The 24,661-nt window shown below is 38.9% G+C and overlaps 1 protein-coding gene and 1 long non-coding RNA gene across 3 annotated transcripts in view; one reads left to right on the top strand and one right to left on the bottom strand.

Moving 5' to 3' along the window:
- The window catches only part of SEMA3A (semaphorin 3A), a 330,888-nt gene that overhangs the window by 160,215 nt on the left and 146,012 nt on the right, over positions 1–24,661 (bottom strand). Inside the window, exon 3 of one of the 2 annotated variants that reach the window (XM_050324359.1) lies at positions 6,767–6,964. In XM_050324359.1, coding sequence (XP_050180316.1) covers positions 6,767–6,878 — 112 coding nt within the window. In that variant the 5' untranslated portion in view covers positions 6,879–6,964. Of the gene's footprint in view, positions 1–6,766; positions 6,978–24,661 lie in introns of those variants that run through there. The other variant, XM_050324360.1, reaches the window with a different exon arrangement.
- On the top strand, positions 14,396–17,441 carry LOC126644701 (uncharacterized). The gene is made up of 3 exons (XR_007630000.1): positions 14,396–14,438; positions 14,553–14,716; positions 15,552–17,441. It is a non-coding gene; the product is annotated as an uncharacterized LOC126644701 (long non-coding RNA).

Here is a 24,661-nt window from a genome sequence, read left to right as displayed (position 1 = left end):
TGGAGGTACCACTCCTTCCACTGATAGTGAAAAGAGCCTAATGTGGCTAACTATGTCAGTCACAAAGAAAGAGAGAGACACCACAGAGAACCTCCTGTGGTGCAGGAGAAAGGTTACAACACTCTTAAGATTTCCGATGCTCTCAACAGCTGTGGCCATCGTTTTCTCTCCTGGAATTCAGACACTATCCCACTCAGAAAAAATAGGAAAAGTCAAGTAAAAGCACTATCCCCACAGTTATTCTTACTATCCCCAGCTGTTACTGGAAGAAAGCAGGTAACCTATATGAAGGCTGTATGTGGGAGGACCGTGAACTTGCAGACATTCCTGAAGGGAGCTTTAATCCTGCAAGGGAAGGAATTCGCTGAATTGCCCACCAGCACCAGCACACCAGCACACCAGCAGCAACTTTTACATGTGACCTTAATTAACAAGAGCACCAGTACAAGCTACAGAACTTCCATTTAAAACTTTGACATAGAGCTACCAGGGTCCACCCCACACATTTGCTTAAAAATAAGTGTGTAGGAGCCTGAAAACAATTTTACCCTTTTTAGCTTTCAAACAACTGGAAAATGTCACAACCATTGACACCACTTAGAAGGATTTGTTTTCTTCTCAGTCACTTAGGCACTGCCTCAGGTGAAGATGTGATTTTGCTTTAGATTGAACTCGGGTCGAGTCAGGCTCCAGCTGATGTAGAAAATGTTGAAAATATTGGAGCAACTTTGTATTGCTGCTGCTTCTGTTCCAGTGTTCCAGGTATGCACAGAAGGGAAAAGTCTGTGGGCTAGAGGAAGTAAATAAAGATGTATCTCTAACAGCAGCTGTGGGCATTAAAGGCCATATGCAGAATCAGTGATTAAGCAAGCCAAAAGCATATTAAAAGGATCAATATGTAATAATGCATTGAATTAAACCTGAAAAAACACTTTGAAGAAATAAAATAATTTAATCGTTTCTTTTCAGGTGAGAACTCCATAAAAAATGCTTTTTGTGCACACGGAGGCACATGCAGGAGAGATTATGATAAATAACCCATTTACAGTATAACAACCTGCAAAGACCAGGTTTCTTACTCAAAATATTGTTTTGCTAAATGTTATGAAATAAGTACACACCTTAATAAACCCTAAGCAAATATATAGGTACTTCAGTCCTGATCAAAAGCTTCAAGCACAGAAGTAAATTTTAAGGCAGACTTCACATATCACTGAGCTCAGTGAAACTATAGATATTTAAAGTCCCCACTAGTTCAGAGTTTTAAAGATGTTGTAACAAACAGTACAAGTAAGTGCTGCAAGCTTGTGCACAGCAGAAGAGTGGAGTTTCCATGGCTGTAAATACAGCACCTTACATGAATAATTCAGTCATTTGCAAACCGTACAGCACAAATAATTATAGAGAACTCCAGCTTCTCAGAAAAGGGAGGCTCTGTAATTCAAAAACCACTTTTTCCACGGGAATTAAATGGGAAAGTTGGAAACACAAAATGAGAATTTTGTTGGGCTAGGTTTTCACCCTCCTTGCTCCAATTACACTGCCTGTCTCAGATCCTAATTAGCTAGCTGAAAATTTCCCTATGTAGGCAAGATCTGAGCTTAGGCACTTCCTTCATCAGCTTCTCCCTCCTGTCGGCCTGTGGCCTGTCAGAGGCAGGCAGGGTAGTCCTTCCACCTCCCTGAAAGTTCCCAAGTGCCGTGAAGGCCCCAATCAACCAATGACAGAAAGACCAACAGACAGATCTTCTCCGACAGACTCATCCTTTTGGGGTGAAAAAAAAATTGTGAAGAGGCTGTGGCTACATCTGATATATTCACTGTCCCCCAGCCTCATGCACTGACTGAACAGTGAGGTCCGAGAATGCTGGAGCCATGCAGAAATGTCAGAAACAGTGGAAGCTAAAGATGCAAATGTACCTGGTTTACCTTTCTTTACAGTCCTCTTCCTAAGTCGGGGCTGTCCTTCTCTTGCTTTCAGGCACATCAGATTGGCTCCTCCCTCAGACAGTACTCTTACAACATCATTTAAGCAAAGGTTTTTTAAGCTGATACCTTGAAATATGAGACAAACTCCAATACTGGTCCCAACTCAAGAGAAACAGTCTCCCTTGCCAATATTTCTCTCCCCATTTCCTTCTCCCACTTCACCCTGCTTTCCCAATACTTGTGGAGGTATTGAATTGTGAGTTATGGAGTTTGATGGAAAGGAGAAACCACAATCAAACCCACCAGTAGGTCATCAACTACAACCAGACTGGGTCAACAAACTACAAGCCAGGTATCATATTTACATCAGTGTACATACAGGTAATTCAGTGCAGTGCCATTCCTCCTTCATCACTGCATGTTGGATAGATTGAAACAGACACAAGTTTTGCCATTGCTTTCACTAGGGCCAGGATTTCATCTGGATAAAAAAATCCATCCTATAAAACTGTAAATCAACTGCACATCAAGGATGGAGTAGTTGTCACTATCACTGCAACTTTAAACAAGACACTTATTTTTAATATGGCTTGAATAGGAGCCAGGGAGTAATACAGCTAAATCTGCGCGCAATGCTTTTCCACTTACTTATTCTCAAGTAATATGCATCCAATTGAGCAACAATAACAAAGGAGAACCACACATGTACTCTTGCAAAACATACTTACAGCATTTAGTAATTTTCAATAGACAAATAAGACATGACAGATGGATTTGAGAAAGTTGGGTTCACAACTTTCGTTTGGAGACAAAAATCAGGGTTGCCTTGGGAAAAAAATCCGTAAATCAAGGAACTGTTAATGGAAACGCTCTCTTTCTTGGGCTTAATTGTTTATATTTAAAGGTTACTGTAGCTGGTTCCATCTCTGCTTGTGCTGTTCTCCCCCCCCACCACCATACAGAGGAGAGCGAAAGAAAATAGGAAACAATAAACGATACAAGAAATCCATCTGGAGTTCAGGCTATATTTATTGTTTTAAACTTTGCACACTCAACTTGATCACCATCTTTCTGAGAACTCTGCGCTCAGTAGAAGCTTCCTGAACAGAATCTGTGACTTAGTGACACAATATAGAGACTTACAACGGACACCAGAATTGAAGTCAATGAGATTAGAAAAAACACAACAAACACAAAAAAAAGCAAAACACGAGTCCCCTACGTTCTTTAAAGGAAGATTCCTTTACTTTTGACATATCAACAGTGACATTTCTTGTTACTTGACAATAAGGACACAGTCTTTGAAGGACACAAAAAGAAGAGCTCAGAGGTTGAAAAGCTCAATGGAGCTTTCGGGTTTATGGCTGGTTCTACCACATTTAGGCTATGATCCAGAACTTACTGACTTCAATGAACTTTGGATCAGGCTTTTAATCATATTAATTCTCTTTGACTGAAATAAGAAGATAAATATCATCTGCGTAAAATCTTTCCAATCCATGCACAAAGATGAAAATGCTTGGAAACTTTAAAAAGTACAGAGCAAAACCCTGAACCTACTGAACAGGAGCTTCATCACAGATTTCAGCTGGACGAGGATTTCCCTAGTGATCTCCTCAAATTTTCTTAAATATGTTACCAAAATCAAGGTGATGTAAACCAAATAACCAGAACTCTGTTTTATAATAAACGAAAAGAACCTTTTCAGACCCCAGATGGGGGCTTAACATATGCATTTATACACTTTCTCTTCCTCTTCCTATCCATAACATGCCCCGTAGGATGCTAGTAATCTTCTGCAAGACTGAGTGACAAGGAGTTAAGAGGAAGCAAGAACAGGGGTTCACCAAAACTTCTGTCCAGCAACCTGGGAAATGGCAGAGCTAATACTGGGCCTTTGAAAACAAGTGACCATAGGAAATCAAGTCTGGCAGGGATTTAACCCTTCATGACTCATTTCACTAACTTTTAAAGCAAATGCCTGAGCTTTTTAACCATGTTTGACATCTAATTAGTAGAGACAAACAAGAAGTTAAAATACATCCTCGATTTTCTTTTGAAATAAAGCACCAACAATTAGCTCCAAGGTATTTGTTTAGGTAAAAAACAAACACACATCTTAAAAGAAAGCACAGTCACAGAAAAGTGAAGTCACTTGGGTCATTCTTGTCACCCTGCACGGTTGGGGTTTTTTTTTCAACATCATAAGTTTCTTTTACTCAATCACATCTCTTCATGGAGATGAGGAATGGGTAAGTAGCTGGGTAGCTTCTTTTTCTACTTGCAAGCAGTTTAAATAGAGATGAATCACTTGATATCACATAGTCACACAGCTGTGAGGTATATCCAGAGAGATACATATTAGCATGTGAGGCATTCTGTCAGTGCCTAAAAGATGTATTTTCAATACCCAGAGCTTTTAAGATGTTCCTACGCAAGGTGTTAACATTGATCTGTGCACTGAATACTGTGCTGGAAGCAAAATTTGTCTGGAAAAGCACCACCTGACAAAACTCAGTTTTCCCTGACTAATAATGACATCCCCATATTCAGTGATCAATGCAGCAGCACTAGCAACACGCTCCTATTGACCTGGCCAAGCCTTTACTCTGGTACTTATCATTATGTATGTGATTAGTCTGATCTGATTTTTAGAGTTACATGTTTAAAGTCAAACATGTGAATCAAAGGCCAGAGTGTGAATTCCCATAAGTCTTCAGACTTTTAACTTGCTTTGGATTAACTATGCCTTTACTATCTTTGCTAGATAGGCTTGCTCAGCACTTGAACTCATTTTTGGTACACAGTGATCCACCACGTATAAAATAGATTCAGTGTTCCTTTCAGTTTCCTGTTTTGCTCATATAGGACCGATCATATATCAAAATTTGACGTCTCATATATTTAAAAAACAAAAATTAGACCCATTGTCCCAGCAAGAGCAGAATGGAAAACAACCAATCAGCAGAGTAGCAAAATGTTGTTAAACTGCATTAGAATACAGTGCCAGCGGGGTAAAAATAGAAAAAAAAAAGAAAAAAAGAAAAAAAAAGAAAACCACTCTCAGTCACATCTGGCCACTTTTTGAAATTAGTTTCTGTGCATTTAGCCAGTATGAGCAGGGGTAGCAGACTTGAGCCATAGATAAACTTTAAAAGGGTGAAAAAGATAAACAATAATTAATTAGCCATTAAACCCCTTTACAGGATATTTTTATAGCATTTATGCTTCTGTATACTAATCTGAGTTTCAGAATGATTGTAAAGGTTTGGAAGCAATTAAGAGGTTTTTAATGAGTTTTTTGACATGACATGTAGTTACAGTAGAAGTTTTCTTCAGACTCCATTATTCAAAATAATCAATTTTGTGTTAAATACAAATGTTTTTTCTCATTAAAATCAAATTACGGATTCTGAACCCCTAAAGTGTTCTTTCCATACATGTATTTTCAAGTTTAAATACACACAACTTTGCATATACTTGTTCTTTAAGAAAATCCAGCACATGCATTTATTTCACACAGTGCATCCAAGTTTTGCAGGTGCTTAATTTTTTTTTCATCTGGAGTGTGAAAATGACGCCTGCCCTGTATCAGAGAGGACTTTCCCCTCTCTCATTTGCAGCACAAGAAAGATGAAAAAAAAAAGGAAAACGTATTTCTACTGGCAAGAGATGTATTGACACAATGTAAACTGAGATTGACATCTATGACCAGGCATGCACACACATGTTCTCTTTTTCCCCGCTGTAGAAGCAGTGTGTTACTTCTCCTCCCCCCTTGCAGAACCGTAGCTGCTGCTGCTCCTTCTCTCAGCCTTCAATAATCTGAGAATTATGAGGAGGCAGCTCTTGAGAGGGATGTGTATACACACCTTGGTGTATAGCTCTCCTTTTTAGAAAAAATACTCTACAGCTCTTTACATTTTAAACTTCTTTCCCAATTGCACATTCCCCAGATTTGGTGAATTCTTCTGAAAATGTACTTAGAGTGGAACTATGCTGATAAAGAGAAGAGCCTGTCTACTTCACAGTTCTCCTTTAATACTGGTACTACTATACAAAAGTTAATTACTGACAACTGCAGTGTGAGTGGCATTACACAATTTCAAACGCAAACGCAATCTCACAGCTCTCTTTCTTCAGTTACACCTTTCCTGTGATCTCTAATGACACACGTCAGACTACACCGAAAACAACGCTGGTTCAAATAAATCGCACTGCATTAAACATCCATAGGCAGCATTTTCTGGTGCCTAGCAGTCCTCTCCTCCTTTTCTGGACTGATCTGTTCCTTTCAGTTTATAGTTTCTTGGCAAACCCACCATCTACTGCTTATGTTAGGCATCTGATTGTCAGATTTGTACAAACTGAATATTCATGACTTGAAAATTAACCACTTCATGCCTAAAAAAAAAAAAATAAATACAAATCATCATCTATTCCACGCTGTTTAAAACAAATCTGGGATCGTGGCTGCACTGCATGCCCAGCACGGGGAAGATGAGCTGGGTGGCCAAACACGACTCATCGTTTTAAAGAGTAAAGTCCGATGAAACAGCACAAGACTGAAAAATGCTCTAACACGGATCAGCACGATCCGGAGTCCTCGTCTGCAAACGCAACTAACTCTTCTTTGTCTGGCTTTAAACTGCCTGGTGCCGACCGCAGCACGGAGGGGCTTTTCGAGTAATTTTATTCATAAATTTCTCCTAATGCCAATTTCCCCTCTGGAAGATAAGGGAAAAGCAGTGAGTAAGGTGGGGAGGGAGGGAGCGACGGGGCAAGGAGAAGAGCGCTTGGAGGAAAACCGAGAATAAGAGAAAGAACAACAGTCTTACCTTTATAGGATAATTTGAGCCTTGGCACGTTATTCTTCACATGCTGGCAGTTGACTCTTCCCGCTAGTAATACTCCCAAGGAAAGCAAGGCAATCCCCCTGAGCCAGCCCATGCTGCAGCAGCCACTGTAGGGTCCCCGCCAGCCGCAGCCGTGGCGCTCCCCGTCCTGCCGGGCGCCGCCGGGGAACTTCAGGCAACCTGGGGAGCGGAGGTAACAGGTGATGGGGGTGGGCTCCGCTGTCGCTGCCGCCCCGGTCCCCCGCTCGCCACCGCCGCCGCCGCCGGGCAACTTCAAGCCCCTCTCACGCACACGCCGCGGGCCGGAAAAGGAGGCAGCCCCCGGGCGGCGTGCGGGCGGGGGGGCGGCATGATGCGGGCGGCGGCGGCGGCGCGGGCCGGGGGCAGGGGCCGGGGCCGGGCCGGGCCGGGAGCGGGCCGGGCCGGGCCCGCTCCCGCTGGGCGGGCGGGTCCCGGGCGGCGGGGGCGGCCCCGCGCTCCCCCGCACATGGAGGAGGCGCGGGGGACACCGGGATGTGCCCGCGCTCCGGGAGCGGCTGACAATGGGAGCGCCGGCAGGATCGACCCCCTCCCTTCTCCCTGCACCCCCTCCGCCACCCGCTTCCCCTTCCCCGGCTGTCACAGCACAGCACATGCAAGGGAAAAAAAAAAAAAAAAAAAAAAAAGAAACACATCGCGGCAGAGATGAGAGAACAGAAACCTCCACCGAGCTTGGGGAAAGGCACGGAGCTAGACGTTTCACCAGCTGTTTCGTGTCGTTGTCCAGGTTGTTGGGTTTGGGGTGGTAATTTTTTTTTTTTTTTTGCTTGGTTTGGGTTTTTGTTTGTTTGTTTTATTTTTTCTTTTAAAATTTCATTTTACGGGTCTAATCAAAAGATGCGCGTCCTCCCCCTTTAAAAGCAACAGCACAACACAACCCACAACGTTGCTACCCACATAAATAACAGCTCCTGCCCGTAGCGTAATCCGCTTCGGGTTGTTCCCAGTTAAAAAACAAGTAACAAAGTCTCCCCATCAGCGTAACTTTACAACTGAAGCTTTTAAAGCCTTGTTAGGGAAGGTTGCTCTAACCCCTCCCGCCCTCCCCACCTCCTGCACTCCCCACCTCCTGCACTACTCCAATTCAGGAAAAGAAATTCCTAGTAAAGCCCACTTCAACAATCAGTTCAAGACATGGACAGGTCTAGAGGGACTCATAAATTACACCAGCGTATTCTCTGAAGTGTTCTTATAAGTTGAAAATGTTCCAAACCTCCCGATTTCTAGGACTGTGATTATTATAATATATTTTTGTGCAATGAAACTAGATAGTGATTTTTGTTTGTTTGTTTAAATAAAAGGATATACAAAATCCCCAGAGGTCTTTAAGGAGCTGTAAATATAAACATATAAGCAAACTTAAGCTCTCTCCTCCCACACATCTGAACAACCCCCTTCTAGTGAGTGATGGTTTATTAAAATTTCCATGCTGTGCTGAATATCAATGTAATGTGCCTTTTGGAATGTAATGTCTTACACAGATATGTACCCTGTATTACATTCCTAATGCAGTATTGACAGAAATGCTGGCAATCGACCTTTATAAAACATTGGCATCATCATAGGAAGTGTGATGACCTCTCTTTATTTCATTCTATGGTTTTCCAGAAAACAGAGTATGTGAGTACTTTGTGGTGACAGAGTCTATGGCATTTCTGTGAGAGTCTCTTCCTTCCTTTTACCATTATTTACTGTGCTTTGAAAATCAGTTATCTAGTCCCACTGATGGTGACCACACTACACTCTGAATTTTACAGAACACAGCATCTCTTTTCTGTGTTCAGATCTAGCTACTAATCAGCAATTGGGAAATAGTTCTAAGTTTAAAACTGAAGTTCATAGTTTAAAAAGCGGGTGTCAGTATGGTTCTAATTAAAATGTAAAGACTCATGCAGAACAAGGCTTGGTGCTATGGAAAAGCAAGGGCTAAAATTCTGTCATTGCTGCTTTCATTGCTTAATATTCACACACCAGTGGAAAAGAAGGGGCTTTTTCCTCCTCTCCTTTTTAACAAATTCTTCTGCTTCCTGAGCTTAATTCATTAATCCCATGGCATTGTATCTGCCAGATTCAGCAATTCTATTGATCAACAGCATTGTTAAGAAAAGAAAATAAAAAAATAGTGTTGATTTTGGTCATTCCCACACTTGTTATCCTGAGCATTTTCATGCTCCAGGCAGTGGATTAGAGCTCCAAAATGACAAGAGACGCCTGTCTGTTTTCCATGGATTACTTGCCACAGACATTCACTCTGCAAAGGAATTCATGTCACTTTGAGATTATTTGGAGAATTGGCCTAATGAATTATCCTTTTGTATAGAGCAAACAATTAGAAACAAAACACAAAAGATGCACCATATTCAGGACTTTATAAAGCACATCATTTTACAATGATGTTGTTACACTCAATTTACTTCTAGTTGCATAAAGAAGGGACAGCTAATTTATTTTTTTTCTTATAAGGAAAAGATAGTACAAAGCTAAAAGTCTGTCTTTCTCATGTAGAATGAATGTGTAACACTCCAGACTATTTTATGTCAATCAAATAAGCAAATCACGTCCCCAGTCAATATATATTTTCCTCAGAAAATGTATGGATTAAATACAATGAATACTGATTTTTCCAAGATTGCACCTGAGAGATATGATACAGCATTATTTGAGGAGAGATGAGACTTTTTGCGTCCTTCATGTGAGAGACCACTTGCTTTTTGCCTTTCTCTGTGGGATACACCATCCCGAAGACACAGAGAAGGGCAAAACCTGATCCTCCTGCTATTTAGCTCTAAGTAGTGCTAATCAGCTAGTCAGGAGAGCATATGCTACACTCCCTTATAAGGAGAGGGGCAATGGCAGCACTTCAGTGGTGCTTGAAGAGGCTTTATATCTCAAAGGCACCCATTGCCATATGGTGCTTCTGCCAAGGCGAAACTGGGCTCTGTTTGGAAGGAATGATTTGGCCAATGCTCCTACAGCAAGTGCCAGAAACATCAACTCTGGGAATTTAGGGTGGGCAACAACTCACTTTCAAATAACAATCTATTCACCTTTTTTCTTTGGTCTTTTAAAAGAGATCTAGCTGCTGAGTTTAGAGAGAGGCAAAAAGTAAAATCCAGTTCTTCATATAATACCCTTATCCCCTGAAGAAATGAAGACCACAGTTATTAACTTTATTAATTATTCCATTACTGTGCTGTAAGTTCACAAGAAATAACAACTCTTTGGCATCTTTTCCCATATTTGTTGCAGATCCTATTTTTATTTTCTGTAATGGTGTTTATATGACATTCTATATAGTGTTTTATGTTTCAAAACCGAGATAGACCCTTGTGGGTTCTGTTTAACATTTCTGCTCTCATGCTGTGTTGCATTCTGATTTGGAGGTTTTTTTATACCACCTTCCAATATGTGCAGCCACTTCACATTGATAGATCCCACAAAAAATTTTTCTTGGATGTTTCTAGGCTTTCCCTGTTAACCATCCATGAAGAATTGCTCTTTCAATCACTTACAAGTTGGCATCATTTTGGTGCATCATTCTCATTACTCAGAAATAGTATTACTTGACTCATGATTACTTCAAACCTTGCTGCCGCTGTGATTTTTATACTTAGAAGCTCTCGAAAGCTCAACTGTTTTAACAAAGTCTTTAGTGTGCTTTAGAAATGTACATATGTTTTCAGAACTGTTTCCTATGTTTTGGATGAGTCATTAGTTGTTTATATTCATGTCATCAGGTCCTTCTCAGAATTACGCAGGAATTACCAGAATCTGTTTTTGACACTCACTACTAATCCGGTAATTTCTGAGGGAAAGATTTCTTGGATTGAGTGAGCAATTTTTGGTTAAAATCAGAGAAAGAAAACCATCTCAGTCGTATCTTATTGCTAAAAACCTCCCTAGAGAGCACACTCCTGCAGGAAATGTGAAATCTTAACTCCCTGCAATTTTCTTCCACAGCAGGTGAATTGCTTGATAAGCAGAATATTTACAGTTCTGTAAAGGGTCCCTTTGAAATTGCTCCAGTTCTACACATAATGATACTTGAAAAATGCTTTCAAATAACTTAATAATTATTGGTCCAAAAGGAGGCTCAGTCTAGAAACCAATTACAAGTGCAGTAGTCATGTGATATGCAAGAGACCCAGAACGCAGTGTCACAGCAGAGGGACTTCAGAAGCAAAGTCTCATTTAAGAATATCCAGGCATCATCTACCACTAATCCCTTTTTTGTCACGGGCTGCCACTCTCTCATTTGGAACGCTACAGACTTTTTGTGGGGACATACTAGAAACATGGTGAAGAAGAATGTTTAAAACTAGTCCCTGTGGGCATATGAAAAGGGTTGTTTTTCACACAGATGAGTGAATGCACCAACTAACGGAGTAAAAAAGAATTGTCAAGTGGCACTGGGGTAAAGAAGCAATACAGAGGAACTTCAGATGTTAATCTCACTCCTGAAGGTGACATGTCATGAAGCTCTACCTCTAAGTTCAAGGCCTTTGCCTATATCAGACAGGAATCTAAACCTGGAATCTATTTGACACAGAGCTTATTGCTGACACAGTTGTTCTCTTTTTCTTGTGGAAGAAAACAAAAAAAAGAAGGAAACCAATAAAAGGCCTATACAAAGAAAAATGCTTCTGATAGCCAGACCAGCTGAACTAGATAACAGCTATTATTTTTACAGCGTTGATGATTATCACATTAGCTTGAGAGGTTATAAATAGCTGCTTCCATCTGTTTTTTAAAGGATTTAAAATTCTGTGGAGTGGTACTTCTTGAGTTCTGAAGCAATCACAGAGCAAAGTTACTTAAAAATGTACCAGCAAAAGGAGATGTGAAGGTGTAGAGTTTAAAATTTTATCTAGCTGGTGTTGCCAAAATCACAGGCTTGCATCTAGATCTGGAAATATCCTTGATATTGGAAGTCTAGACATGTCTTTCCCCAGCGCTCCCTTGGGCTATGTCGCATTTGGTAGCCTTATTCAAATCTCCTCAATCTACATAAATCCGTAACATTTTTTATTATTGTATGTGATTGGGTTGCTAACCAGACCAGTCAGTATCTGCATTCTCTCAAAAACACTGCGTCTTACCATCTTGTCACAATCAACTTTTCCTTCATTTCTCAGGACTAATGAGACGGTACTCTATGTGATGCTTGTACTTTTGGCAGCATAATGGGATCTGTATCAGTATGATGTGTTTTATTCACAATGCTTTCAGGTCTATTAAACACCTCATCAAATTCTTCAAAAATTTTCTTTGCATCCTGTTCTGTAGACAGGTTATATGCTTGTCTGAACAGCAACATTTTCAGATTTCTCTTCAAACCTAAACAAACTTTTTCTGTTCCCTTGGCCTCTGCTGCCTGATGTTCATCTCATACTCCAATGTGCAGCCACTGATACCCAGAGCCATGGCAAGAAACCCACTTTAATATCTCAGTGCCAGGCATGTGACTTTCATAAGAGTTACAAAAAGTTTATTTTTCCCAATTCCTGGTATGGGCCAGTAGCTTCTGTTTTCAATGGATTAACACTGGTGTACTCAACCAAATTGAACAAAACCTCCAAGTCTTTTAACTTCCAAGTACAGAGACTTGCGTCCCTCTAATTGCTTATGCTTATTGGCTGTTGGGCCTTCACTGAGGAAATACTGGACATATGTTTCTTTTACAGGAGATGAGGGAAATGCAAAGAAATATTTGATGTTCTAATTCTTCAGAAAAAAGGCAATTTAAGAAAAATTGTTATAAAGGGAAAACCAACGCAACAGCAGCCATGAAACTTTTGGCTCCTTAAATTCTATTCCAGGCCTGATGTACTGAACTTTGTTGAGGGAAGTCTAATTAAGCCAGAAGGTCTCCTCCCAAATGACCAGCTGCAGAATCACTTGCTCCTCTAACCCAACAGATTTTATAGCTGGTTGATCTCTGAAAAGATGGATAATAAAGCAATCCTGTCCTTTTCCCCACTTGTGGATGGAGAGACAACTTGCAAGGTCTATTACACACAAATGCATTACAGATTCAGCTACTTTGGCATTCAAATCCAGTTTGAGCTTTTATCACTCACATTTTTTCTGAATTGGGACAACTGACAATACATAAAATATTTTCCTGCAAAAAACCCCAACAAACTACTATGGTCAGAAAAAGAAGGCATAGTTAAATACAAAAATGTTGTTTTCAGGATTATCTGCTCATCTTTGAAAGTTGTCTTATGTTCTGATTTGCATCTGTAGACCCCTGTATACCTTTCAAGGCCTGATCCCAAGGGATTTCCTCAAGGCCACACACTGAGACGTTAACATGACAAGAAATCGATCCCGTGTTTCTCACGTACTGTGCCAACAGTCCCATTCTTACCTCGTCATTTGTCATAGTATGTAAGTCATTCCTGTCAGGCCTAAAAGTCCCTCCTTATCGCTCCGTATACAGAAAATCCCCAGTTCTATTGTATCTGGGATCCATCATGGCCAACCTTTTGGCCCTATGTAATTTTGCTTAGTAATCTTTACTGCCAACTGTCAAAGACTTGAAAGACACAACACTATCTTTTGTGCTGCCCATTCATCACAGGCTTTTAAATACTCCAGGTGAATTGCAGCAAACCACAAACTGAAAGCTTATGCAACATCTTCTATGATCATCGTTCTTTTCTGGACCTTTCGTCTTCTCTCTCTGTTGGTTTTTTTTCTTCTTAAACTGAGTGGTTCATTAGTCTGTGACAAAGATATAAGACCAACTAAACTGTAACCACCAACTCCTCATCTTCATACGTATGCCCTATTTGACTTTCTAGACTGGAAAACTTTTTAATGAGGATGTTTTTTTCATGGAAAAATTACAAGTCTGATTCTGTTGAACAGAGTGTGTAGGTGCAAATTGCCTTTGGAAGATCAAACAATATCACACAAAACATAAGGGCTAAACAGTCATTTTCTGGCTTCTGATGCCAAAACTGATAGGTATTTAATCACTACTCAGATAACCTGTGGAAACTGGGAATGGTAAGTAAACTGTGATAGCTTAGGAAAACTTGGTTGAGCTTTCAATAATTTGACCTCTGGGAATGCTTTTAGAGTCAGCAATATGTAGAAGTGTGTGCTAGAAGAGAAGAGGGAGGGGAATTCAAAGAAAAACAAGCTCTAAGAAAGCATTAACTAACTCTTTCCCTCTCTGAGTCCCCAGTGAATAGGGATTTCAGCAGGGGAGAGGAAATTTATCCCTCCTCTAGGCTGAATTTGTAACTATTTCAGAAAATCTTTACATTATATTAATTTTCTATTTGCTTCTCTGACATCAGAGTTCATGATATTTTAGGAAGGTAAATATAGACGTAGAAAAGAAAGATTCCTTCTATCTCCTGAAGTGTTGAAATCCAAAACAAATTTAGGATGGAGCTAAACCAGTCAGTCACATAAATCTTGTTTGTGGAAATCCAAACATAGGTTGGACACATGCACACACATATATCATTAGAGCAATTCTCTAGGAAAATAGCTGAAAACCCAGCTTATTTTCTGTTACTCAGGCATTCTAGAAGTACTTCAAATACTTTGACATTTGTATGTGCGTACCAGAGAGAATGTCTACGAGAAGCATCAGGTAATAAACATCCCTGACTTTACAATGAAGATTTTTATACCAGACCTTGGTCTTGGTTCAAGCCCAGGTCTGAACAGTTGCAGTTAACCTTCTCTCTTTTCTCTTCTCTCCAAGCAGGGTGTGAAGCTGCAGTTTCAGTGCTCAGATCTCCTTAGAGCACCTCACCCAGTCCCTGAGGACTAACGGCAGTGATAGATGTGGTAAAGATGGCAAAGATGGCCAGATGTGGGGAGGAGCACTGCACCAAGTCAGTTTGACAGCTTATTGGAGATCATATGGTAATGCAGACCTACTGACACTGTACAACACCTTTTTGCTCTCTCAGAGCCTGTAATTCCCTGTAACTGGGGAGAAGGAAAGACAAAGATGCTGGTAATGCCACAGCAATGGAAATTCTTAATTCTGGACCAGATTTAGCTACTTAGCAACACCTTGGTGACTTGTGACCAGAGTAGGAAGGAAAAAAATTATATGCTAATAAGCCAGGTTTTCTGTGTATGTAAGGTATTTTGATTAAAACATATGTTATATTATACCAAAATAGTAATGGAAAAAGTCTGGACTCAAATATGCACATTATCTATCTATATATATACACACAGAGACAATGCATATTGTATATTGATAGTATAACATAAAATTAGCATAATTAGGGATCTTCATTTCCCCTGGCATTTAAGAATGTCTCACAGATGAATCCCTCAGGTTTTCTTTTTTGTTGAGTGTTTTTTTGGTTTTTTCTTCTTTTTGTTTAAAGCTTATATGCATCATGCACTGGTTTCATGAATTTCTCAACCATATTCCTGAGTATTTCTTAAAGCTTTACACAACAACCTTATAAACTATAAATATGTCTATGAGGGTTGCTTTTCTTCTTTCTTTTTTACTTATTTTTCTTTAAGCTCATCTCTATCTTCAGGTGAAACAGAACAAGAATATGTTCATAAAGACAAAAATTCCATTGTTTATACTGATCAGCACAGACTAGTCAGTGAGGGGGAAAAACCAAGGCATCTGTTGAATACAAATGAAGGCAGCAGGTTGATGTGTGAGTATTCAGGTTCTTTTCATTTGCTTTTAGCAACTGAAAATTCACTCTCTTTCTCTCCCCAGTCTTCTACAGAACAAAGTTGAGAAAAACATTGACTCCAGGAAGGTGATTTTGCATGAAATTGCAAAAGCTGATGGACACAAGCTTAGTCTTTACCTACTTGCAGCCGAGTTCTACCTCAGACCTGTTTACCAATTACAATTTTGTTCTAAACACACCCTTTTTAGCTGCTGATAAAGAGCCTTGAAACTATTTGCGTGATGTTGCTAACGACAGGGAACAGTGTACCTAAACAATGTTTTATTATGATGGCAAAACCAACTGTTGGGAGAGCTGCCTTGTGCCCAAAAGGTCTATATGGTGCTTCAGCAACAGGGGTTTTCACAATAAATTGTGAAAATTGGAAGGAGAAGAGGAAAAAACAACACCCCAGACTTCAAACAAATCTTGCTCCCCATTTTTCTTCCAAGGTGTTGAACGATACATGACATCATATGATGTGTGGTAATTCTCCCTTCTCTATTTTGAAGGGAATAAATGGGTTCTATTTCTGAGAAAATGTACTAAAGCCAAATTTTACTGTCAGTTACCCTGATGTCAGTCCCAAGCAAAACCAATTCAAATGCAATTCCTCTGGATTCATGCTGATGTAACAGAGAACAGAATGTGGTGCTTGAAAAAGCAGCTGTCACCTTATGGAAAACTTTATGAAATATCTTATTTGGAAACAAGTGTTCTTCTGTGCAGTGTATTTCCCTGTACTTCTTTTCTTTCGTTCTTTCTTTCTGAGGACAGTGTTTTAAAACAGAATCACCGTTGTTTCTTAAGAATTTATCTGCTTCTGCACTTATTCCCCACCTGACATCATAATCCTCTGTTTGTGACATAATAATAATTTTTACAATGACCAATTGTGATACTACAAGCTGGGCTTAAAATCTGATCCAAAAAATGCCTTTTACTCTGATATCTTACATAACGTCATATCAACTTTCAGCTCAAGAGATAATAATTTCAACCAAGTGACATCAATTAAGTTTTCATATAAGGGAGTGGTACACTTGATATAACTCCCTAGAGATAAATCCCTCCATAGTTTACATTTTTATGATTTGACCTTTAAAAACACTTCCACTTTCTAGCGATGCTCGGTTATACAAGTCTAATGATTTTGCTGAAGAAGAAAACATTACATATACTTTTCAGTCCAGTCTCCCACAGGAGTTAAAAGTCACAAGAAACAGGAGCTTAAGAAAAGGAAAATGAAATGCAAATATAATTCTCATGAATTGTTCAATGAATTTCAGATACCATAGTGATTTATGTGAATAACTTGAAAAGCAACATCCTTCTTGACAAGCGCTGAATGAGTACCCTTCCAAAGTTTGCAGTCTTATGTTTGAGGATACAGTTTTATCCTGTATTTTTGCTCTGAAATTCAGTGGTTTCTCTGTTCATCCTACCATCTTTGGCAGCTTTAACTGGAGTTATTCATGGGTTTCAAATTATGCACATGCTTTGCTGGATCCATGCCCATGTGTGTTGAAATTTTGTAAAGACTAGGACAGACAGCACAATCCAAAATCAGAGAGAGACAATTTTTTCCTCTTTATCACACTTCAAACTTTAAGGAAGGACCTCCAGGAAAAATAGTTATCTAGGCAAACAAGTTATCAGATGCTGCATAACTTAAATTTTACCTTCTTAACAACTGAAAATACTTGAAAATTGAAGACTGTGCCTAAATTTAAGCCTGACCACTAACCCAGCCAGATGCAGGATCTAGGATTTCTAGAATTTCAAAGTTTCATGTTTATGGTAGACCATTATACAGAGCTGTAAATTATTTTTAACAAATATTAAATTCTGGACTGTTTAAATGACTGGATTTCAACATGTTTCCTTCTATAACAGATATTTCTAAGGAAATTGCTTCCTTAATTTAAATATTTTTACTTTTTATAAGATGCTAAATATAAAAATCAACAGGTGAAAGAAATAAACTAATATTCTGTTAATAGTCTCTACTGCAATTGTTATTTTAAAGCTGCTATTTCTCATTAAAGATCCCAGAATTTCCAACCCTTCCACAAGTTTTATCTTCCTAAGTCAAGAGAACTCTGGCTTGTGAAAAAATTAGTTTCTTTTTGGTAAAAATGTATGGTAAAATGTTCCATCTGGAATGCCCAGCTATAGAACTGTAAAAGTATATTTCTCTGTGCTATCATCTCCACGAAAGCCATGTGCACACAAGATGAGTCTCATACACCATAAGATAGATCTCTGATGACATGAATTAGTATATAGCATGTGTTGCTTTGGAAAACTTTGTTTCATATTGAACACTCGTTGATGATACTCTCCAGTAATATCACATTACAAAACTGATTATAAAAATACCGCAACCACATTATGGATAAAGTTATTATCCATTCTGTTTGCCACACCAATGCCTTACCATGCAAATCCACCCTAGATTTATTGACCGCAAATTATTGTAGATGTGAAATAAATTAGTTGGAGAAAGAAGCACATCTTTATGGCTTTCAGCACATCTCCAGTGGAATCAGCATGAAGAACGCAAAAGCTTTCTCACTAATCTCTACAACATTTTGTATGTGCAACAGCCACTGCCTCAAAAGCCGTACTTCTTCACTGATCGTGTTTTCAAGACTCCTGAATCAAAGCTTTCAGTTTATGATAGAGATTATTAAGTTGTTTGCTTACTTATGTGTTTTGTTTTTTAACATATTATACAGTTCAATTACTGGAAAGGAGAAGTTTGAGATGGTTGCTGTTGTTATTGCATGAAATTGATCTGGGCTTCAGCCAAACTCAAGTCTCGTTCTCATTAAGACAGAGACATTCAGATGAAAATTAAGACCTTTCTAATGAAATAGAAGTGGCAGGACACATTACCTTATTTATCTAGTTGTGCTTGCATGATTTGCTAGACCAGCAGTTATGACAAATGTTCTTCACACAATCTATTTTCAAGACTATTTCCATTAAAAGTAACATGATTGAGTACACTGCTTTGCTCATTGTTGAGATATGCTCCAATGTTTATATCAAACCAATTAAACTGTGTTGTTTTAAAGCAATAAAAATGGTTCTGTAATTGCCACATGTTCTTCTCTACCATTTTCAAGTCTGGAGACTAGGAAATAGTTTGCAAACTTTCTGTGCATGCTATTTTATCCTCACACATTTGACCTTTTAATTTTATCTTGTGTTCATTTGTGATAAAACATTCTAGATCTTGTGTGTGTGTGTGTGACTGTAGTTCTTCCTTTTTTTTTAACATTTAAAATAAAGATACTAAAATAATACTATTATTATTGCTGTTACTGGTTTTCAATTTTTTTTTTACTTACATGTTATTGTGATTATACCTACCATGCTACAAGTAAAAATCATTGAACAACTATGTTAAAACAATGTCATTGCACACAATCACATCATTAACATATTCTTACTGGCAGTTGAGAAATGTATTACATAGCTCCCTTTGACACGTGCCCTTGTGCAATATGTACCATCATCTTCACAAGCATGTATTAATTCTGAGTGCCTCCATCTGAACCAAATTAAAAGAGCCTGAATTTGAAATAATGGGTGTCCTAAAAATGTTTTTCATAGAATGTTATATTTGGAGGCAATTAAAGCTAGCTACCATTTCTGGAAACCTCTTGGAAAGCATTATTTGTGGGTTTAAATTTGGGGAATTAAACTATTTAGAATTCTATTCAATGGGGTCTGTGTACGCAAGCAGACAAATAAGGAAGGGTCTCCTTTTCAAAACCTGAAATTACAAGGAAGATACTTCTTTATGGACTTTTGGTATCTTCTGTGGAACACTTTGCTTTGCATCCATATGTTTCCTTATGTGGTGTTTGTGAGACCCTGCCTGGTATACTGCATCCAGCTGTGGGTTCCTCAGCACTGGAAGGACATAGACCTATAGGAGTGGGTTTAGAGGAGGGCCATGAAGATGGTTAGGGTGATGGGACACCTCTCCTATGAGGAAAGGCTGAGAGAATCAGAATTATTCATCCTGGAAAAGTAAAGGCTCCAGGGAGAGCTTATTGCAGCCTTCCAATACCTAAAGGTGACTGTAAGAGAGCTGGAGAGGGACTTTTCACAAGGACATGTAGTGACAGGACAAGGGGGAATGGCTTCAAATTGAAAGAGAAGAGGTTTAGATTAGATATTAGGAAGAAAGTCTTGACTGTAAGAGTGGTGAGGCACTGGAACAGGTTGCCCAGGGAAGCTGTGGGTGTCCCATCCTTGAAAGTTGGATGCTAAGGTTGGATGGTGCTTTGAGCAACCTGGTCTAGTGGAAGCTTTCCCTGCCTACAGCAGGGGGATTGGAACTGGATGATCTTTTTGGTCCTTTCCAACCTAAATCATTCTATGATTCTATAATTCATGAAAGCTAGAACACCAAAGGCCTATCCAAAGCTAATCTGGGGTAAAAGCAAGACATAGAAGGATTTAGGGCATGGAGTTACGTACAAGGCCACCAGGAGTATTTGTTCACCCTGAGTGGCTATAGAAAGCTTGTCTGAGCTTGTGGTTTTAATGGCACTTATATTACCCACCTAGAAACAGCTCTGGATGTATGGAAACAGCTAAGAGAACAGGTAGCTTATCACTTGGATAGTTATATATATATGTAGTTTTTTTCTGCAGTATGGAACATCTTAGGACTACTCAGCAGGCTGCATGTTTTGAGGCTTAGGCAGTAGGGCTGAGATACAGTACTGTGTGACTGAGCTGTTATGCATCATCTGACTGTGTGAACACAGCCTGTTGTTAGTTCATGGTAAAAAATGTGTGAGCTCATACCTCTGCCACCAATGCAAAAAGCACCTATGTCCCTTCTTGTGCCTCCACAGTTACTACACAGTAACTATTCACTACTAAGCCTTACTCCTGTCAATGCAGCACAGCACAGAAGCAATTTACCCATCACTGAGCATTCTAGTTGGAAATCTCATCAGAGGCAGGAGGTAAAAGAATGTGGAAAGGAATTGTTAAAAATCCCCAAAACCTAGTGAAGTTTTCTGAGTTCAGAGGCTAAGTGATGGGAAGAGAAATTGAAGCTCTTTCCAGAGAACGTTATGGTTAGTAACATCATCGAGCTGATATTTGTACTATATCCTTTATATTCTCTAAGAGAAAAACGTCTGAAAAAGCCAAGTGATGGGAGAAACAGAGATACAGAGATGACGAAATTTTCCCATGAGATGCTATAAACTCAAACTGATGTGAGTATATTGGACCAGCTTGTGTCTCTGAGAGCTCTCAAGTTAAAGGTGGAAAGCACAATGTCAGGGCACATACCTGTAAAGGAGAGGGCTGCTGCTGATACTGTGCTCAGTATGCACTTAGAGAGTGAGAAAAAAAAGAGGAAGAGGGCATGTATTTTTATCAGCTGCCATATTATTTTGCAAACAACCTATATTCATGGGCCATACTGGACTGCAAACTCCTTGTCTGTCCCTGTGAAGTGCCCAGCTTTAGCCAGGGAAGACCTGAGAGCAGATATCTACAATCATATAACTGTAAATGGAAGGCTTTGAACTCATTTGCTTGCATGAGATAAATAACTTTAAGAGACATAGTTAATGGCACACTTATCTTGTGCAGAAGTGGAAGAGTTGGCTGTGATCCACTTCCGACTTTGAATTTTTACTACCTTGGTTAGTATCAGATAAAAGCTCTTTTCAGGAACCAAGAAATTTGTGTTACAGAGAGCAGGAGGGTTCTGCCTCCTTCACAACAGTTGGGAGTTAGTGGACATGCTGTAATTTAATTTCTGCAATATTTGCTGGGACACCTCTCATTCCAGAAGGAAGCCTTTGTTATGAATATATAAACCAGAATATCAGCAGTGTCTGGAACAGGACAGGTTAATGTTACAATAATGATAAAGAAGTAACACAAACTTCAGTTCACAACAGCCAATAATATGGGTTACAGATCGTCGGTCAGCTAAGGAATCTGGCCAAGGCAGATGGAGTTTATCATTTAAAGGATTTTCTTGTACTTTTTCTATGACAACAATTCACACTACAAAAAAAAATCTGTCATAACACTGATTGTCAAAGGAGAAACAAAAACTGCACAACCAGAAAGACTGTCTCATGCTGTATTACCAGAAGGTGATGCATCCACAACACACTTAGTGAACGGGACAAGATTTACTGTATACATTGCTGTCTATATCCGTGCTGCTTCTTTCTATGTATTTAAAAGGATGCAATTCTTCAGTTAGTAACAAATTCCCTTTCAAAAACCAGCTTAGCTTCACTGAATTGGTTTTTATGAAGAACACTTTACACACTTCATTTCACCTGTTTTTCAAAAGTAAAAATATTTCCCAAATGTCTCTGAAGAGTCACATGAAGAGTCACTTCAGAAGAAAAGAAAATCATATCTAGATTCTCTTTTCCTGTTATGTTTCCACAGATTCTGTATTTCTGCTGTGTTCCTACTGTCCACAGGTGAGCAGCCTCCAGGGCTGGGGAGGCAGATAGTTTTAAAAATCAAAAATAAATAAATATCTCTGTCTTCTACCAACACCCTTTGGAACCTGGGCTGTTTCACAACAAATAAAGTTCTTTGAGTAATGATAGGAAATTAATCACTATTTTTGTTAGAGTTTTGTATGAATTTCAGCCTCTACTTACTTTTATTTAAAATATATATGATATATTCTCTGTAATATCTTTTTAGAACCAGGGAAAAAAGCTGTGTGAACTGTTTGCTGATTCTATGGAAATGTAAAAAAAAAGGAATACTACTGTCAGGTGATATCAGCTTAATGCAATGAATAATAATAATTAATGTATATCATGGAAATCTGATTGCTTGAGTAAAACCTGTCTTACAATTTTACTTTGAAAAACAAGTGGATACTCTGTTCATTTGCTTGTGGAGATGTCTCTGAGATATGAACATAAACCAGCAGGATTAGAAGGTTGATCCTATTTACATTCAGGAGGAATAGTGCACCTGCCATTTGCAAGAGCAGTAGGCATAGTAGGAAACTGAGATACTGGAAGAGAAGATCAAAAACATCAGAAAAATTATCAAAGTTGTGATAAATAGTGCCATCAATACCTGACAATCCCATCCAGTCACCTCTAATTTTAGAGAGTTGAGATACAGGCCTCCTCCCAGCCACCATGAAGCTTCTGAGGCTTCCCTGAATAATCTGTGTATTTCCTAATACCCCAAATCCCATGACCAGAAAGGAATCACATACAGTACTTGAGCCAAAGAAATCTGGAATAACTATGAGCAGTACAGCAACAGAAGCTGAATAAGTGGGTAAACTTAGGAAGGAAGAGATCTTAAATTGACTTCACATTAAATGTTCTCATTTTACAAAATGAGACTCACAAGTCATTTGAACATATATATCTGAGCAAGAGTACGAAAGTTTTTAAATGAGGGAAGATTTGTCAAAATAAACATAGAAGAAAATCAACATTTTTAACTTTGGCAGAATAATTAGCAGTGATATCAGAGTTCATATAGTTTGGTTGCCCAAAGTGTGGCTAAATTTTTCCTCCCAACAATATCTTGGGGTATTAAAGGTTAGTAAGTAAAGATTAGTAAGTAAAGTTTTTAGTGAGAGTGATTCCCCTATCACCCTTCTGAGAATAACTCTACGCAAAGTATGTTTTTCGAGAAGGTGGCATTCATGGAGCTGTCTGCCTGCTTTCCCTGCTGTCTTCTTGGATATATCTGAATATATGTTCCTGTCACCATTGAGCTGATGCAGGACCAGCAAGATGAGCAATGAGAGACCTTGGTGTGCTATGCTCATTCTCTAGATATACTGTACACTCTTCCCAGGAATATCAGATTTATTATGCTAGTACAGAACCAATGCTCAATGCACCCTCATTAAAACTGGCCTTCCTGACAAAAATGGATTTACAGACCACTTCTAAAGTAATAATTACATTCATTATGCATATATTAAATGACATGACAGAGAGAATGACTTAAGACATTCTTGAGGAAGATAGAGATCTGGATCAGTGCATCGTCTGGGAAATCCTTCTGCCTTACAAAAGAGAAAACATTTAAAGGGGCCAGGGACTAAATGATATATTTCTTTAGGCTGTGCATAGCTGGTTTATATAAAAAAAGTTGCACGTCTGCACTGTAGACAATATTATGACCCACCCAAGTACTGTTTGCTCTAGAAAAACAAAATAAAACATTAGACAGCCATGATCAACAGCTCTGAGATGTTAGAGTTTTGAAAAGAAACAGAGATTGTGACCCAAATCTGAATAACCATAATTCAGGCTCTATGCAGATATAATATATCCAGTGGAGATCTTAATACAATTAGGTATATGTGCAGTTTATAATAAAGCTGAAGTCATCACTAAAATGCCTGATGCAACAAAAAGTTTCCGAAGTTCTCAATACTAAATCATACCACTGCATTTGTGATAAATGTTCCTGCCTGAGTTAAACTGTGCAAAGAAAACCTAATGGCTATCAAAGAGGAAGAGATTCTAAAACTGATGGGTTTGTTAAAAGATGCAGTAATACATAGCTACTATGCCAGAAAGCATAACTCTAATTTTTTCTATGAAAGTTCTAAGAAGGGCTCTGGCAGAGTCTACTCACAGTAGTGTGATTGAAAATGATCGGCACTGGTTCATGTATCACACTAACCACACTAACCACTAACCAAAAATGAGCTTCAGTCTGCCCAAAAGGAGGCATTGACCTTAAGCAATATAAATAAGAAGCTTGAATTCATTCTTTCTAACTCTTTATGTCTTTTTAAAATGAAATTGGTCAGACATTATTTATTACTATCAGAAGGGGATCTGACAAACTGTTCCAGTATTGGAGAACCTGGAAATGATTAGTTTTTCAGATCTAAAGTTACATATTCAAACTGATAAAAAAGGGGGAAAGATTTAATAACTACAGTAACATCATCTGGGTGAACAAGCAGTGGAACAATGTCTATAACTAGGTTATGGAGTTGTCAACACTTGAGCAAACTCCTCAGGTCTGGGATAGGTGAGGACTGAAATTGCCAGAGCTACATCTGAGATAGAACTGGGGAAAATCATCAGTTACTAGTATGGGATGATAGGATCAGAATTTTCCAAGATATTTCAAG

The sequence above is a fragment of the Myiozetetes cayanensis genome, unplaced genomic scaffold (assembly GCF_022539395.1).
Source record: "Myiozetetes cayanensis isolate MyiCay16 unplaced genomic scaffold, myiCay2020 scf3, whole genome shotgun sequence".
Taxonomy (NCBI): Eukaryota; Metazoa; Chordata; class Aves; order Passeriformes; family Tyrannidae; genus Myiozetetes; species Myiozetetes cayanensis.
The sequence above is the reverse complement of the archived record's forward strand: the minus strand, read 5'-3'. Positions and strand labels throughout refer to the sequence as shown.